The sequence below is a fragment of the Populus alba genome, chromosome 2 (assembly GCF_005239225.2).
Source record: "Populus alba chromosome 2, ASM523922v2, whole genome shotgun sequence".
NCBI lineage: Eukaryota > Viridiplantae > Streptophyta > Magnoliopsida > Malpighiales > Salicaceae > Populus > Populus alba.
In genome coordinates, this window is record NC_133285.1 from 17,924,866 (window position 1) to 17,942,550 (window position 17,685).

The 17,685-nt window shown below is 30.0% G+C and overlaps 1 protein-coding gene across 2 annotated transcripts; it reads left to right on the forward strand.

Moving 5' to 3' along the window:
* The first annotated feature begins 12,612 nt into the window (after positions 1-12,612).
* On the forward strand, positions 12,613-17,431 carry LOC118031962 (zinc finger CCCH domain-containing protein 3). Of its 2 annotated transcripts, none has more exons than XM_035036510.2 (7): positions 12,613-12,992; positions 13,713-13,882; positions 14,057-14,110; positions 14,809-14,925; positions 15,032-15,346; positions 16,310-16,585; positions 16,770-17,431. In XM_035036510.2, the coding sequence occupies exons 1-7, from the start codon at positions 12,923-12,925 to the stop codon at positions 17,124-17,126; spliced, it is 1,359 nt and encodes a 452-aa protein (XP_034892401.1). In that variant the 5' UTR covers positions 12,613-12,922; the 3' UTR covers positions 17,127-17,431. The 2 variants fall into 2 exon arrangements, with proteins under 2 accessions (XP_034892401.1, XP_073263827.1); XM_073407726.1 differs by having other exon boundaries at positions 12,615-12,992; positions 13,633-13,882.
* Positions 17,432-17,685: the final 254 nt, after the last annotated feature.

Genomic DNA, 17,685 nt, shown 5'->3' on the forward strand with positions numbered 1-17,685 from the left:
AGTCATTTATATTGGAGTAGAAGAAATAAGTGTTTTATTATTTTTTAATGAGTTTGATGTTATTTCTTTTTTTCACATAACTATATTTAATTGGTTTATTTTTTTAGTAGTCTTACTTTGTTGATTTTAGCTCTTTGAAGATATATGTAAAAATAGTATTTGTGAGAGAGAAAAAATATTTTAGTATTTTGTTTGACTTTTCTCTTAAAATGTGCAAAATAAACAAAAAAATAAAATAAAATATTAAATTTTTATTTTTAACTTTCCATTTATCTTTTTTATTGGAGATGCTCTAATACTATTCAAAATAACATCAGAGGTTAGATAGGCAGCAATACTGGTCAGTTCAACGCCTCGATGAGTTGACATTTTGCAGTTTGATCTCCCCTGAGTTTCCTGACTGGTACGGAATGACCATTTTTGAAGAATCGTTCTTTCAAATTTCTTGCTCTCCACCCCATTTCGTAGGCGTCATCGTTTTCAATCTATATTTACCGCCGGTTCTTTGCTTATGAATTTGAATGGTTCCTGAGCGGTTCAAGGCAGCCACAGTTGTTTCGTGGGCGGCTTGTGCCTATAGTTCCACGTTCGGTTAATGGTTGAACCACCGTGACCAGGGCCTTGTATGGTTCAGTTGGTCCTCACAAGAGAGCTCCGTGAGAGTCTGAGAGCCCGTTTAGCTAAGCATTTACAGCATCTTTTATTATTTAACAGTTGCAACTTCTTGTTTGGTTATAAAATCAGTCATGATTTTTATTAGTGGACCTTATCTTTATTTACGTTGAAAACTTTGTTTTATTAAAGTAGAAGTTACATACTACGGGATGCATTTATGTAACACAGCCTCTTTTCCAGAATGAAGTAATTCATTCTTCACTGTTCGGCTGAATCGGATCTGTTTCAAAGCTAAATACAATGAATTAAGTCTAACCCGGTAATAAAAATTTAATTTTTATTTTTATTTTTATTTTTAATTGTGTTTTATTCAAAAAACTAGTATTTAACATTATTCAATAACACTACATAAATTAGATGGAGATCGCTTGATGACATAACATTTACATTAAAAATCATCAAATTAATATATATATATATATAAACATATATATATATATATATATATTTTAATTATTTTATAACCTCAATTTTAAAAGGCATTCTAAACCAAACACATTAAATTACTTTTTGTTTAACCTTAATTTCAATCACAATTTTAACCAAATATATATAATTACTAAATCAATCTTAACTAAAATTACTTTTTATAAAATTAACTTTTTTAAAATTACAATCACAAAACTAACATATTATTGAATGGGAATATCTCCATTCTCAAGTGTCATGATCTGATGGCGTGGCGATGGTTTAAGCTCAAATCTCCGGACTCTGTCCATAAGATTGGATTCACGTTTTTAGAGCCCATTACTGGCCTTGCAAGCGGCCTGGTGAATGAACATCCAGTTAATTTGGACTTGACCCTTAGAATTACGTGCAGAAGAATATTAGCTTCGATTGGATATGAAAATAGGTTCTCCGACAGAATTGCGATGTGCGAGATGCGTTTAAAAATATTGCAGTGGTTGTAATTTAAAGTATTTTTTTATTTAAAAATATATTAAAATAATATTTTATTTATTTATTAAAAGTATTCTTAATATTAACATATTAAAATAATCTAAAAATATTTTAAAAAAATAAATTTTAAAAAAACACTCTCAAGCACATCCTACACCATCATCCTAGCGCTTTTGTGCCGACAGTGAAATCAAGTCTTGTGCACTGCGTACTACATTTTCATGGGCTATTGGGTGGCGCTTGTTTCTTGTTGTCGATCAGAAGTGAGCCGGGAAAAAAACTCTTCATTCTGAAATAAATGGATCTAATCTGTATCCCTCGAAGAAAAGAAAAAAACAAACAGAAGGGACACAAATATTAAAGTTTGCGTCATTGGGAGTGTTTTTCATAATTTTCTAAAACATTTCTATTAATATATTCAATAAATTGATAGATGGTGATTCGAGTAAAAACATTCCCTTAAAAAAAGCTAATTTAGAGATCTGATATGATCATGAATGTGAAAAAAAAAAAACAATTCCAATTAAAAGGGTGTTGATTTTGCATAGAAAAATATTTTTTGATTTATGTTTGATATTTCACAATCAACCTTCTAACTTATTAAAAATATTTTTAGCTTATAAAATTTTCTAAAATATTTCTTATTCCATTATACAATTAGAATATTATTTAATAATTTCAACAACTACAATAATTATTGTTGACATCGCCATCCTCCACCACCACTTCATTATCATTCTACAATCACAATGTTTTTGACTTCATTACTTAACAGACAGCATAAAACATTTTAATATATATATATTTGTGCAAAATCGGTTGTGGAGGGGCCGGGATTTATCTAATTTTTTATTGTTTTGGTATTTGAAAAAAAAAATTATTATCTTACAATTATTTTTAAAATTAAATTATATTTTTATCTGTTATTAAAATTATATTTAAATACATGAAATTAATCAATTTAAATTGAGTTAGCTTTCATATAATTTAATTAAAATTTTAAATTAAATAAATAATGAGTTAAGAAATTCCAAGATCGATTCATTTAATTATATTTAATAACATTATTTTTAATATTATTTTTTTACATTTTAAAAAAATAATTATAGTTATTAGCTAGAAGACAATCAATCTTTTAAAGTACGAAATTTCCTCAATGGAACTTTTTTTTCCAGGCGTCACTTAAAAAAAAGAAAAAAAAACTTATCCACAATTAAAGTACGAATAACTTAGTTAGAACCAACCTATCAATCATTTTATAAACCATGATACGCAAACTTTTATCACAAGGATCAAATCAATCTCTTAAGGAAAATTATATTTTAGTTCTTTTTAAATTGAGGAAAAAAAATACATTTCTTTCATGCAGTTAAAATTTTTCAATGTCTGCTTCGTAAGTTCTGTAAAATCCCAAAATGTCCCTGACTTTGAATATTTTATAAATTTAACCACGTGTTCTCTTCTCTGAATTTTTAATATGTACATTTATTTTTCCTTACAAACTTCTCAATACTCGTATTCTATGAATTTAGGAAGGCAAATTGCGATTAAAAATATATTTAAAAGTTGACAAAATTACGGTGTTAGTTGGCTTTTGTTTATTAATTAAAATTAATATTTGGGGTCTATTTAGAAATGTGGTTGTAATTACTTTTCAAAATATTTTTCGTGTCTAAATATATTAAATTTTTAAAAAAAAAAACTATTTTTAAAATCAGCGCATCAAAACGATTCAAAACATACAAAAAATTAATTTGTAATAAAAAATTAAGTTTTTTAAAAAATACAGGTTAACCAGTATTTCCAAATAAACTCTAAAACAAGTCACAAACACAGCTCATGGTTTGCAGCATAGTCCAAATTCTGCTATAGAACCATAGTTTTCACTCAAATTTAAAACAAACCTTTATTTAATAATTTTTTTAAAAAAAAAAACATAAACCATGGGGTAAAAAGAGTAAACACAAGAGAATAGCTTTCTAGCTAGCTACGCCGTTGTATTCGTTTGGGTGCAGTCTAAACTGCCCAAAGGAAACGTTTCAAGGTCAAATGGTCTTGACAAATGGAATTTAAATCTTGAAATCACTATCATTATAGTTTATTTTTTAAAATACAATGAATTAACACGGGAAGTATATCATTAAAATTATTTTAAAAAAATATATCGGTTGATTGAAAAAAAAAATATATATATATATATAAAAACTCCTACTATTAGAAAAAAAAAAATGCAATTTAAGCAATACTATGCTTATTTGGCCACAGATATTTGCTTATTATTTATACGCGTTAAGACGTGGACTAGTAAAACCATAGAGTGAACGAAACAACGACTAGTCGTTATGGTCATACATCTCAAGACTGATGGCAGCACTTGGAAGAAGAAGAAGTCGTCTTGTGGAAAATTTGGACCAAATCGAGAGAATTGATTGGTCAGGTCAAAAAGTGTCAGCATCTGTCATCAGCTAGGCAACGGAAGAAAAGTAGATAAAAAAATCCCATAAATCTTTTTTAGATTTTTTAGTTCCTAGCATAATAAAATAAAAAATTAAAGTAATATAATGAACAAAATATTTGAAGATATAGCACAGTTTTATAAATTACATATGTTATCTTTAACACTTGAGTCAAAGTTGCTATATGCGAACTTATTTTACAATTATTATTTGTCATATAGAAGTTACATATAGCATTTACAATTTTATTTAAAATTAATATTTAAAACCTCTATTTTTCCATTTCTTCTTTTATTTCCCCTCTCTTTTCTTTATCCTTGTAGCCACTCGCCCCTCCCTTCTCCCTGTTATCAACGACTTCTCTCCCCACAATAAAATACACCCAAAACACCATGAAATCACCCATTTTTCTCTAGCCTGAGATTGTCGTCCTCCCTTTCTCCATTGTGGGCCAACTAATTCTCAACCAAAACAGCCACCATTGATTATCATTACTATCCACATTCTATATTTAAAGATATATTAAACACTTCTTATTTATCAATTTGACATGATTATGCTAATGCATGTTAATTTGATTATGAATTAAATAAATTATTTTGTTAAAGTTAATGTAGATTTAAGTTAAATAATGAAAATACCAAATTAGGTTATTCATAATTATAGCTGGAGGCATACTTGTATATCTCTACCGGCAATTCTGTAAATCATATATAAAAAAAATAAATTATCCAGTATTTATTATTTTTTTCAAGTATAATTATTTTAAATTTTTTTTATTTCTGGATTAATAACATTTTAAATATTTTTTATATGTGTGCTTTTAAAAATAAAAAACTCTACTCTTTCTAACAATAAAAAACAAAGCGTAGGACTGTGGCTCGTGACAGCTATATTTTCTTACTTATTCACACAACGCTTTCTATTAACGCAATCGTATTTACTTTTGGTGGCTCAGTACGACTACTCTCTTCTCTAGTCTCTCCCCTCTGAGCTGACACTACCAAATAATTTCTCTTTTTCTGGGACCCACTTCATTTCTGACACTGTCTGGGAGATGCAATAGATTTCCTTGGTCCAAAGTTTTCTCACTTAGACGATACTACCCTTGCCAGAATAACTGAGAATTTCTTTTAAAAAATAACAAAATGGCTAAAAAATATATCAAAAATAGCAAAGCTAAAAACTCATTTATGAAAATAAAATATTTATGTAAGACTTTCAGGTCACATATACGTCACCAATTGCTATGGCTGGAAAATGACATTTGTTATTGTAATTATAATATCGCACGGGTTCGTTCGTCTCGCTTTGTCATGCAACTTGTATTTCTTTTAAAATTATATATTATTTTTTTTTAAATAAATTTTTAATCATGTTATTTTAAGTATATTGACCTGTGAGTTCGTGCGAGAGTCTAGAGTTATGAGCCTCTTCCCATATTTTGCTAGGAGTGGAAATTCTGCCAACAGCATTGGATGGCTTTTCAAGCACCGTCCAGTACAGTGGTTGGTCCACGAAACGGAGGTAGCCAGGTGGAGGGCAGGAATGGCACAGGGCTCCAATAATGATTTGCCCACAAACAAGCACGTTACTAAATTAGGGATGGCTTTTCATGGCCAGTGGTTCCTTAAGAAAAAAAGCACAATCACCACTTTTCCGGTTAACGTTGTGCTCCGAAGACTTTTGAATTCGATACTGCAATGTATAATATTTTTTTAATTTTTTATATTAAAATAATATAAAAATAAATAAATTTAATTTCTTCAAGTAAAAAATATTTTAAAAAATAATTTAAAAAACAGGTTGAAAATCACAAACAAAAAACAAACATGTATTAAAACAAGTGCTTATGGGATACTTAATATCGTATAATTCAAGCATTTCCTTTTGTTTTCTTTGGTCAAGAACGAATACTTAGAAGATGGTTGTATAATTGAAGATTTTGGGATTTTATTGAATTCCATTCCCTGTGTTAAGTGATATCAATCTTTCCTGCTTAATATTTGCATTAGAACGAATACTTTGAAGATGGTAGTAGAATTGAAGATTTTGGGATTTTATTGAATTCCATTCCTTGTGTTAAAACTATTTATTCATCTGCTCCGCCAAGCTAAATACTTGTGAGTCTAGTGAATTTTTAGACCCATTGTTTTTTAACGCAATCAAATACTAAACCCAAATACCTTCTGATGAATCAAAGATAATTTTATCTTGATGTGACTGTAAATTATATATATTTTATCTCGATTGAACTATAAATTAGAGATATTTAATATTGATAGAACAGACCAACATTTCCCTTATAAAAAAGAGAAGCACTCAAGGCCTATAAAAGGAGAAAATAAAAATGATCGCGTCAAGTTCAGTTTTTTTTCCTTTGGTTATAAGGACTTATCAATCTTAAAAGCCTTTTCTATAAAGTGTAATTAATCTCTCTCTAAACCAACACTAATTTAATGATTGGAAAGTCCCCAAATAGATAAAAAGAACCTTTTATAGGTAATGACAATAATTTACCTGCACTTTCATAATGAAAGGGTGAGTTAAATTGTCAGAACTAGGAGATTAATGATTTTATCACAACCCCGACACCATATTTCATCAAGATCCTTTCATTTTTCTCATCATGGTAGTTGAAGCTGAACTATTAAATTCAAATTAAATAATTATGATTAATGCATGATAAAAGTACAACAACTTAACTTCTTTTTCCTTTTTCTTCTGCTTCATCACACATCTAAATAACTAAATTGAAAATTAATTGTGAGATTTGAAACATAATTGATATTTTTGTCTTAAAAATATAAGCATGTCTAAATCTATTTTAGATTATAAAATCAAAGATTAATAAAAATATAATTAAACACGAATGAATAAAAAACTCTATTACCAACATGTACAATATCTATGAAAAAAAACAAAATAATAATATTGTGTTCTCCTACCATGGACATTAATAATTAAGTATAACTTTAAAATGCGTGGCGTTTTCACTATTCACCTAATCACTCTTCACTATTTCACAATTATTACAATAGTGTATTTTTTAAATTAAAAAAAAATTACTTTGGTCTTCAATCTTTTCTTTTGCACAACTGTGCCCATTAGAGCCCAATTGCATGTTTTTTAAGGGGTGAGGGTTGAATTGAAAGATAGAGTACTTAAGTGAAAAATTCAGGTAAAATAGGTAACAGATCTACAATTGGTTATAAAAGTTCACATGCACCCTTTATTTTTTTAAGCTATTTGTTAATCGACCCTTATAATTTTTTTAAAAACACATTTTGATACCAAACTTTATTTTCCTCTTTTTTTAGTTTTTTTTTTTGGTGGAAGAGAAAAAAGGGTTCGCTGAATTATGAACTACAAAGAGAAAGTTGGTGTTGGGGAAGATTTAGGCCACCAAAACGATTAAATCTTGTGTCAAATGATTTCATATGTTGAGGGGGGTTACGATTAAGTGTTATTGTATCTTAAAAACACCTAAAAACATATCTAAACTTGGGAAGATTTTTTATTTCGAGTTGGTTTTAGGTTTCGGATCGGGTTTTTAAAGGCTATAAATTGGTTTAACATGGTTTCTAGGGTATTTCCTAGGTATTTTGATCAAAAATGAGTTTTTGAGTCAAACAAAACAACCCTATTTTTCCGGCCACACCAATAATTGGATTCTAGAATTTTCAAATAATACTTCGTTTGATTTTTAAAAAAAAAACTAGGGTGAACGACATGTCGTCTGCCCAATAAATTTTTTTTAAAAAAAATTAAAGGCCTGCATGCAGGCTTTGTTTTGATTAGGCCAGATACTAGACTAACTTACCAAGGTCAATACCGTTTCTTTCTTTTAGTTTTTTTTTTATATTATTGGCTTTTTTATATGTTTTTTTCCAATAATTTTTATAAGTTTTAAATTTTAATTAATACCTCTTTTTTATGATTGTTTTGGATTCTTGAGCATTTCTTGAAATAATGATTATGTTTTAATTATATTGGGTGTGTTTAGGTTTTTTAAAGGTCAGTATGATTCATCTGTAATTTTTTTTTTTGTATATTTTCTTTAGATTAAATATTATTTTATAAAATCTTTAATATGTGCAACCTTGCATAGTATTTGTTTTTTTTTTTTTTACTTTTATGTTGTTCAATAAATTTTATGTGTGTGTTAATATCTATTAAAAATTGGTTTCCATGAACAAACTCATTATACAGCCAGGTAAATAACCCATGTTATGATATTAAATATATTTTCTACATTGGTATGTTAATTTTTCCAATTATGTTTTTATTTATTATTGATTACTTTTTTTTCATTTATTTACATAATGGTTATTGATTTATTTAATTGGATAGGTGCATAAGTTTTTATTTATATTATGATTTTTATGTAAAAAAACCGCTTTGAAAAATTCAACACGTGAAAGTTTATTTGATCATGCATTGGTGTTTTTCAATTTGATCCTTATTCTTATGATGTTTTCCCCTATAAGCTCTTTTATAAAAGTTTTGTTATTTTAAATTTCATCTTTTAATCCAAGTTGATACTATATTGTTTTTTTTTTTATCCTCGCTGATCAATTTTATATATATATATATATATATATATATATATATATTTTGCTATTGTTACCTCTTTTTTTTTTTCCAATATGATTCAAATAAAACCAATTTATTTGTTGGGACTAAAACACACCTGCAATGCTGGAATATTTCACTGAAAAAAATAATACATACCCAAATCATAGCGCAAACACCAATGATTTTGTTTAACATCGTGTTTCGAAAGCGTTTTTGAAAAAAATTAAAAATTTTTATTTTTTTTGCTTCAAACTAATATTTTTTTATGTTTTTAAATCATTTTAATACGCTAATATAAAAAATAATTTTTTAAAAATAAAAAATATTATTTTAATATATTTTAAAATAAAAAATACTTTTAAAAATATCCTTTATCAAATTCCTAAACATGAACTCAGCCATGAACCATATATATAGTGACATTAACGCCCCCAAATAGTTCCATATCAAATAATGACACCGTGAAGTTACAAAAGGAAAATGTCGTTTTCTTGTTACTTTTAGAGGGTGTTTGGGAGTGTGGTAGCTGTTGCTTTTCAAATAGCTTTTCGTGCCAAAAAGCATGCCAATAATGTTTTTTCATTTTTTAAAAATCATTTTTGATATCAGCACATCAAAACGATCCAAAAAGTACAAACCGTACTCAATTTTAGAAAAAAAAAAAAAAAAAATTCAAAATTTATCCAAAAGCAGGTTGGACCTCAGCCCCAAACGGGCTCTTAATCTTCTGTAGCAAACATAAAAATGATGGCGTTGTTTAAACGGAGTTGTCTGATATTCGTTGGTAGTTAATTTTAAAGGGGATACTTGTTTTTGTATTTTAAAAATAAATTTTTAAAAGACAAAAAATTTTCATTTATTTATTTATTTTAAATTATTATTATTTATTTTTAAATATTTTAGTAAATAATATTAAAAATAAATTTAAAAAATAAAAATTATTATTTTAATACATTTATAAATAAAAATACACGCTCTTCATTGGCCATAACAATCTGATGAATGTCGGGGCCCACTACCCTCCTCTACACAGCAAATCCGAGACAAGCTCTTTTCTTTCCACTTCCCGGGATCTATGGGTTCCCTGACCTCATTAAATAAAAGAAATTCATATCCAACGGTCCATATCACTCCCACCTATTAACGGTGACGATTTTTCGCATCTTCTTCCTACAGCCAAGGAAAAAACAAAAGAGAAACCCATCAATTAATCGTCGAGGAGATATTTTTCAGTGACTTCGCACCTTAAACGTTTTCAATGACGAAAATACCCTTACATCGCTATCTCCTCGGAAGAAATAACTGTACTACCGGGATAGCCTTGTCATTTCGGTGCTTATGAGCAGTTGGAACTTCATTTGGGTCCCACCAGGAATTCAAGCCCGATGGCCCACATCTCATCGCCGCCCACTCAGGTTCGCGCTCTTTGACGGTGACGATTTCTCTTTTTCTAATTTCCCTTTTCTATTTGTTTGTTTGTTTGTTTTTTTTTTTTTTTTTTTTCTTACAGAACCAAAGTATTAAACCATGTGATACTCACGCCTACTCTTTTGTCCAATAATGATAAAGCAAAAGACATAAACACCCCCCTCTCTTTTGATTTTGGAGTATTCTTGATGTGATGATGTCATATAAATCTGCTGTTGGCCCCAATGATATATATATATATATATATTAATTTCACTTTTTTCATCGATTGAAGATTTACGTATGTTTACCCACACATAGATTGTGGATTTACACGGGTTTTTTGGCTTTGAATTTTTTTTATTCCAATCATTAATTTTTTTTTAATTTAGCTTTTTTATATTGTGTTAGTAAGAAATTAGATTAAATAGCTTTATTATGGAGTTTAGAGATCTTATAATAACATTTTAATATTTTTATTGATACTTGATTTTATATAAAAAAATATTTCTTATATAATTATGGAGTTTAGAGATGTTATAATAACATTTTAATATTTTTATTGATACTTCATATAAAATAACAGTTAGAGACCAAATTGAGATAATAATACAAGGCTTTTTTATTTTATTTTTTAACTATCTAAAACACCCCTTTTAAAAGATCTTTGCCCAAAAAGATTTACTAAGTTTATTTTTGAACTTTTTAGTTTTACAATTTATCGTTTTGATTTCAAACTTTATTTTGATTATATTTTAGCCATTAATTTTTGAAGAGAAGAGAGATTCACTAAAAAATAGTTGAGGAGAAAAAAATATATTTGGTTGTCTATGTTTAGGCAACCAAAAAATATATATTTTTGATGTTAATGAGTTTTATTCAACAAGAATAATTTTATTAAAATATTTTTTTGCTCTTCATATTGTAAGAAAAGGGTAGATTGAACTGAGAAAGAATTGTTTTGTTTAATTTTGTGTATTTGAACCAATTTAGAGGTACTTTGGGATGAAAAACTAGTTCATTGATGTTTTTTAAGTAAAAATAGATTGATATATTGTTATTTAAAGTCCTAAACTTAAATCTTGATTTCTCGATCACAATAATTAATTGAAAAGTATTGTAGAAGATGACAAGTTGTCTGCCATAACGAACAACTTGTTATCCAATCTAAGAAAAGAAAAGAAAAACTAAGCACATCATCGATTTTATAAAAAAAAAACAACCTAGACACCTCTGGGCTCTTAGGTAAATAGCCACGCATGTATGCCTGGGTTGCTAAGAGCATCTATGACTACTTTTTTTTTACTGATCTTTATTATTTTTTAAATATATTTTTTACTTTACAATAATTTTTTTATTGACATTTAAAAATGATACCCTCTCTTTTATTTTTTAAATTATTTAGCTCATTGTTTTAAATAGTAGTTATTTTTTTTTATATGTATTTTACAATGTTTCAAAAAATATTGTGAATTATTTTTAATTTTTCTTTCATATTTGATATAAAACAAATTGTATTTGCATGATATATTTATAAAAATAAATATAATTTTTTCTTGTTAAGAAAAAATAATCTTGAAGCTAAAATAATAAAATATATAAATAAAAAAAAATCATGATTAAGCATTTACTTACTTATCTGTCTCTTTTTATAAGATTTTCAATTTTAATGTCGACAACTTCCTAAATTTATTTGTTTAAACATGTTTAAATTTTATTTTATTAAGTGAAAATAATATTTTTAAAATTTTTAATTATATAATAAAATACATCTATAATATTAATATATTTTTTATTACATTAAAAAAAAAAACTAACTTAAGATATTACCCGTGACATAGTATTAACAACCTCTTACAACACTTATTGAAAAATATTATTTTTATTTTTTTTTATTAAATATATACATTAAATTTATTCATAATTAATTTTTTTTTATAATTTCATAATACTTTTACATTTATTTTTTTGAGTTAAAAATATTTTAATTCGATTTAAAGAAATAATAATGAATAAATTCAAGCACAAGCTTTTACAATTCTCTAACATCAGTACGGATAATTAATTAATAATTAAATGTACGAAGCTTGGATTTCACTGCAGGGGCACTCTTGTAATCTAACTTCCAAAACAAAAACATGGACGGGATCCATTTCTCCGTAAAGCAGCAATCAACGGCGCAGAGGTCTTTCTTTTACTGAAAGTAATCATCAATTTTTTTAAAAAAATATATTAAAATATTCTATTAAATTTATTTTTGATATTAATATATTAAAATAATTATAAAAAATTTTTAAACACGTTTTTAAACTTAAAAACAAACACACTAGAGAAACCGTTGGTTAATAACAGAAATAAAAAGGTTAGCCCGATTTGGAGGCAAAATCGTAAATTCATTAGCCAATAAATAAAATTCGTACACGAAGGAGAACTTACTTTATGTGAAATGGTTTCACACTCATTCAAAGAGGAGAGGAGATCCCAACTCAGTTCCCATCACTCCACAGAAATCAGAAGAAAATTAAAAAAAATAAAGAATTAAAAGGGTAAAAGGGAGAGGTTATTATTTTTATTTATTTATTTATAAAATCTAATTGGAATATATTTCTTACACTATTGGATTCTTCTTTTTCTTCTTCATTTACTTATCTCAATCTCTCTCACACATTACCTCCATAACTCATACAAGATATTTTTTTGATATTTTTCTTTCAAAATAAAGAAACCCTTTTTTTCTTTTCTTTTCGGGGTTTGATGATTTGTGTTGAGGAATGAAAATTTGGGTTGTTTATCTATTTATTAATTAGGGGTTAGTTTGATTGTTGCTTTTAAGTGGAAACTGAAATTACTGATAAAATTACATAAAAGAAAACGCTTTATTATTGCTTCATAGAAACTGTGCTGTGATGCCAGACCACAACAACAGGCAGGTTAAGAGCAATGCTGTGTCAAATCAATCTGCTGATAACATTGAAGGTAGGTAGTAGCATCATATTTATGTGTGTACTCTTTCCTTGAGGCAGTGAAGATCTGCCTCTTTTTTTTTCTTTTTTCTTTTTTTTTTTCTTTTTGGGGTTTTCTAAAGTGATGTGATCATGGTCTGGTGGTTTGCTTTTGTTGCTGTCATCAACAATTACAGATGCATATTTTTTCTGTGGATGGTTGATTATGGAACATGTTACGAGTTACTGGCCTCCTTTTTTTTTTTTCTTGTCTGGAAAAAAACTGTAATTATTGATTTGTGTTTGTAATCGTATTAGATGGTTTAGGCAAGTTGTAACTGGCTTTGTTATCAATTTGTTGATCACTGGTGGGTTTTTGGTATCAAGAGTTTTGGGGGCGCTTGATGCAATCAATGTATAAATTGATGAAATGAAGCTTTTGCGGATTCCTGTTTCTTTATTGTGATTCCTAATGTTCCTGGAATTGGAAAGTTTGTTACGTTCTTTGATGTTTTATGTGTTTTAGCAAATTATTAATTAATGTGGGTTTCTTTTTACTTCTCTGCTATTGTAGTAAATAATTTGATCTATATTATGTGGTTCCTTTTAGTTTGGAAAGTCCAAACTTGTTACAGACTTTTGCTAATTAGTTTCTCATGTGGCTTTGTGGACAGGTGCTCTAGTTAATGATGCAATACTTAGGTAGGCTGTGAGGGGTTTTAACTGGATTCTTTGGCTTTTTTATGTGTTGCAGAAGCATTTTGGCGTTTGAAGATACATGATCCTCAAGAGCAAGGTGGTATGGCTCAATCAAGTCCATACCCAGATCGTCCTGGTGTGCAGGATTGTGGATATTATTTAAGGACTGGATTGTGTGGTTATGGAAGCAATTGTCGCTTTAATCATCCTATTTATGCTGCACAGGTAAAATGCATCGTTGCTTTAGAATTTGTTATTTTCTCTTTGGCTCAGACCTGTGGTTTCGATGCTTAGCCCCGGGTCTACTTGATGTAAATTCTGTCTAATGTGCATGTCTTCTACTATTACCTAGTTTTCTCCTAATAGTTTGTGGTTCTGGTTTTGTTATTCTCTGTACAGGGCACTCAATTGAGAGAAGAACTTCCAGAGAGAATCGGACAACCTGACTGTGGGGTAAATTCTTCTTTGCCCTGTCTCTTGAAAAGAAGTTCACTCCCATCTGAGCTTCATTTCATTGATGACCATGGGAAATTTCCGAAAAAAAAGAGAATTGGCCTGTTAACATATGCCTATCGTGTTTCTCTTCTATCCTTTTTCTCTTGCTTATTATCATGGTAAATTGATAGTAGTACATTTTTGTGGTGACTCCAATGCAAGGAGAGAAATTCACATATTAGTGTAGACATATTTTATCAACCACCAGCCAGTTCATTGTTTATTAAACTAGAGTCAAATCATGCTTTTACCATGTGTGCCTCTTTTGGTTTGTTTTTTTTTTTCCTCCACAAAGAGATCGAATTTGGTTGTTTGAGATACATGTGATGGCTGAAGTCAATCACTACATTAGTCTACCCAAATAATTAGGTCTCTCCATGAGCCTTTCTTCTTCGAAGCTCATGATTTTTCAGATAAATAAGAAATTACGCTTGATTTAGAGTTAAAGATTTTGATTGGGTTTGATCTTCATTACATGTGTTTGGAATTCTATGAGATGAGTAGATTGACATGACGCTCAACAATTTATCACTGGTTATTGTTAAACACAAGGGATTCCTTTTTTGAGGGAATACTAGTTAAATTTCGTGTTAGATATAATGCCTTACAGAAAACTCTGTAATTTATAGCTTTCTGATTCAAAATGTCCATTGCAGTATTATATAAAGACAGGAACTTGCAAATATGGATCAACCTGTAAATATCATCATCCAAGAGACAGGAATGGTGCAGGACCAGTTTCATTCAATGCATTAGGCCTTCCAATGCGTCAGGTGTTTCCTGACATCTGGATTTGTTTTTTTCCTGGCTTTCCTAATATTTACTAAGTGCTGTAGACTAGATAAATTGACTTTCTAACTTAGAAATATGTACTCTTAGGATGAAAAATCATGTCCTTACTACATGCGGACCAGATCATGTAAATTTGGAATGGCGTGCAAATTCCACCATCCCCAGCCTGCAACGCTTGGAACTAGCTTGCCTCTTGCTGGAGCTGCTGCCTTTGGATCTACAGGATCACCAATTGTTCCATCTTCAGGTTTGCCTTATGTAGGTGGACTTCCAGCATGGTCATTACCAAGAGCACCACAGTATATGTCTGGTACACACTTACAGGGTCCACAGGCTTATATGCCTGTTGTTGTTTCTCCTTCTCAAGGCATTGTTCCTGTACCAGGCTGGAACACCTATGTGGTAATTAAAATTTCTTTTGCCATAAATGATTGACATAAATGTGGCATGCTGATTAGGAAGGTTCTGTTTTTCTGTGATTTGTCATTGCATTTTCATTGTTTCATAGTTTAATCCAAAAAATGTGAGTTATCAGAACATCGCATTATGATTTTATGATGCCCATAATCAATGCAATCCATTTCACTGTGTTCTGGTTCCCTCTGTGATTGATTTCATCTTTGCACCTTTCTGAAGCGTGTACTGCATCATATTAACTAAAAATCAAACTCTTAAGATCTGATGATGTGATGTTTAATGCGAACCTTGAAGTATGATTACTTGAGTGTCATGCTGACTGAATTAGTTTTGCAACTTTGAGTTGCATTGTTAATGTGAATAAAGTTGTAGGATGATACCTCTACATCCAACATCAAAGAATTAGCTGCTTTTTTGTTATTATCTGGCAAGGCATTTGTTTTGGAGGTGTGAGGTAGTTGGGCTGCGGGTTCATACTAAAAAAGTGTTAATTATAGGATGGACTCAAACACACAAGTAAAGGATTTAAAAAGTTTTCCTATGTGGTTTTGTATTGAAATCCTGGGATTATAGAAGGGAAATTATTATTATTTCTCGAGCAACAATTGATCTATCTATAGATTATTTGATGCAATAAAGATACTTCCGCATTCATCATCTGGTGCTGCTAGTTCTCAGAAAACAAAAAAAGGTCCCTGTCCCTGTGGAAGAAGTTGTGAACTGGCACTGAGACTTCATAAATTAGTATTGGGACATATGCATGCAGATGTGTCCTGCAATGTGGCCTAGGAATAAGCCAAAATAAACTCTTTTGAACTCTTTATATTTATTTACTCATTGTCTCTTTTAATATTGCATCTAGTTATTCTCTTTCATTGCATTTTCTTGGGGAAAGGGATTTTTAATTTTTTTATTGCATCTCATATCATGGTTTTATTTGTTTACCAGGGAAACTCGAACCCTATGTCCTCTTCTAGTATTCTGGGATCCAACCGTGCTTATGACTCGAGAAACCACGGTGACTCCGGTTCTAGTGGGCAAGCACATTTGTTATCAACAGCCATTCCTGCTCTCCCTGAGAGACCTGATCAACCAGAATGCCGGCATTTTATGAGTTCTGGGACCTGCAAATATGGTTCTGACTGCAAGTACCATCACCCAAAAGAAAGGATTGCACAACTAGCAACCAACACTATGGGCCCATTTGGCCTTCCCTTGAGACCTGTAAGCTCTCTATATACTTAACATTTGGTGGCATGGAGTCAGCATCTTACATGAAACAATTTCGCATGAATAATTCTGGTCGTTTTAATTTAGTGGGAATCTTAAATTTACTGGTGAACTATTTATATATTAAAAGAGTTTATATGGCAAAACATTGATTTCTTTGCTCTTCTTTCACATGCAGGGGCAAGCTGTGTGTCCTGACTACAGTATGTATGGAGTCTGCAAGTTTGGCCCAACTTGCAGATATGATCACCCCTTACCTACATACCCTTATAACTATAGTCTGAGCCTGCCATCTCTTTCTATGATGGATTCATCTCTGGTAACTTATCCAAGAATGGCACAAGCACCCCTGTCATCTGCAACTCCTGTTTCCTTGTCCAAACTTCCTGATCTGATCCGGAATCCTGATGGTGCAAGCTACAACAAGCATCAAAATTCTGATTCAAACACTAAGACTTTGGATGATCCAACTGAGCATGCTGGTTCCCCACCACCACACTCTTCACAAGCTTCTTCGGAACCTTCACATGATTAATTTGATTCAGCTCAGGTCTCACCATTTTGTTCTGTTTTTTTTTTTTTTTGGGATACTCGGTACTCTTTAAAGGAGATTTTTGTCACAAGTACCTCCAGCCCCCCCTTTTCACCTGTGTTTCCGCGGAGTGTTATAGGTGCTTTGAAGTTAAAACGTAATGAGCATAAATTATGGGGGGGTGGAAGGCGTTTTTTGTTGTGAATAAAATGCAGGTGAAATTTGTAATATTCGTCCCTTGGATGTGTTCTTCTTGATTCGGCGATATCCATCCATAACAAGATTCTGCTATAATGTTTCATTTTTAATAGTCGCCAGGCACCCTAGCTTATGCTGTCTGTGCATTATACAGATGAAATGTTGGCCGTGTGAATCAAAATGCTAGCTGCTGTTCACAGTAAACGAGAGAGCCAGTGCAAACATTAGAAAAATGACTTGGTATTTGGTCGACTTGAATACAAGTCTTTTTTCCCTTTTTTTTAATTATTTTTTTAAATTTTTGTGCTGATGGGGTTGGGAAGAGCATACATAATTGCGGAGAGGAGCTTGGTTGTTTGGTACG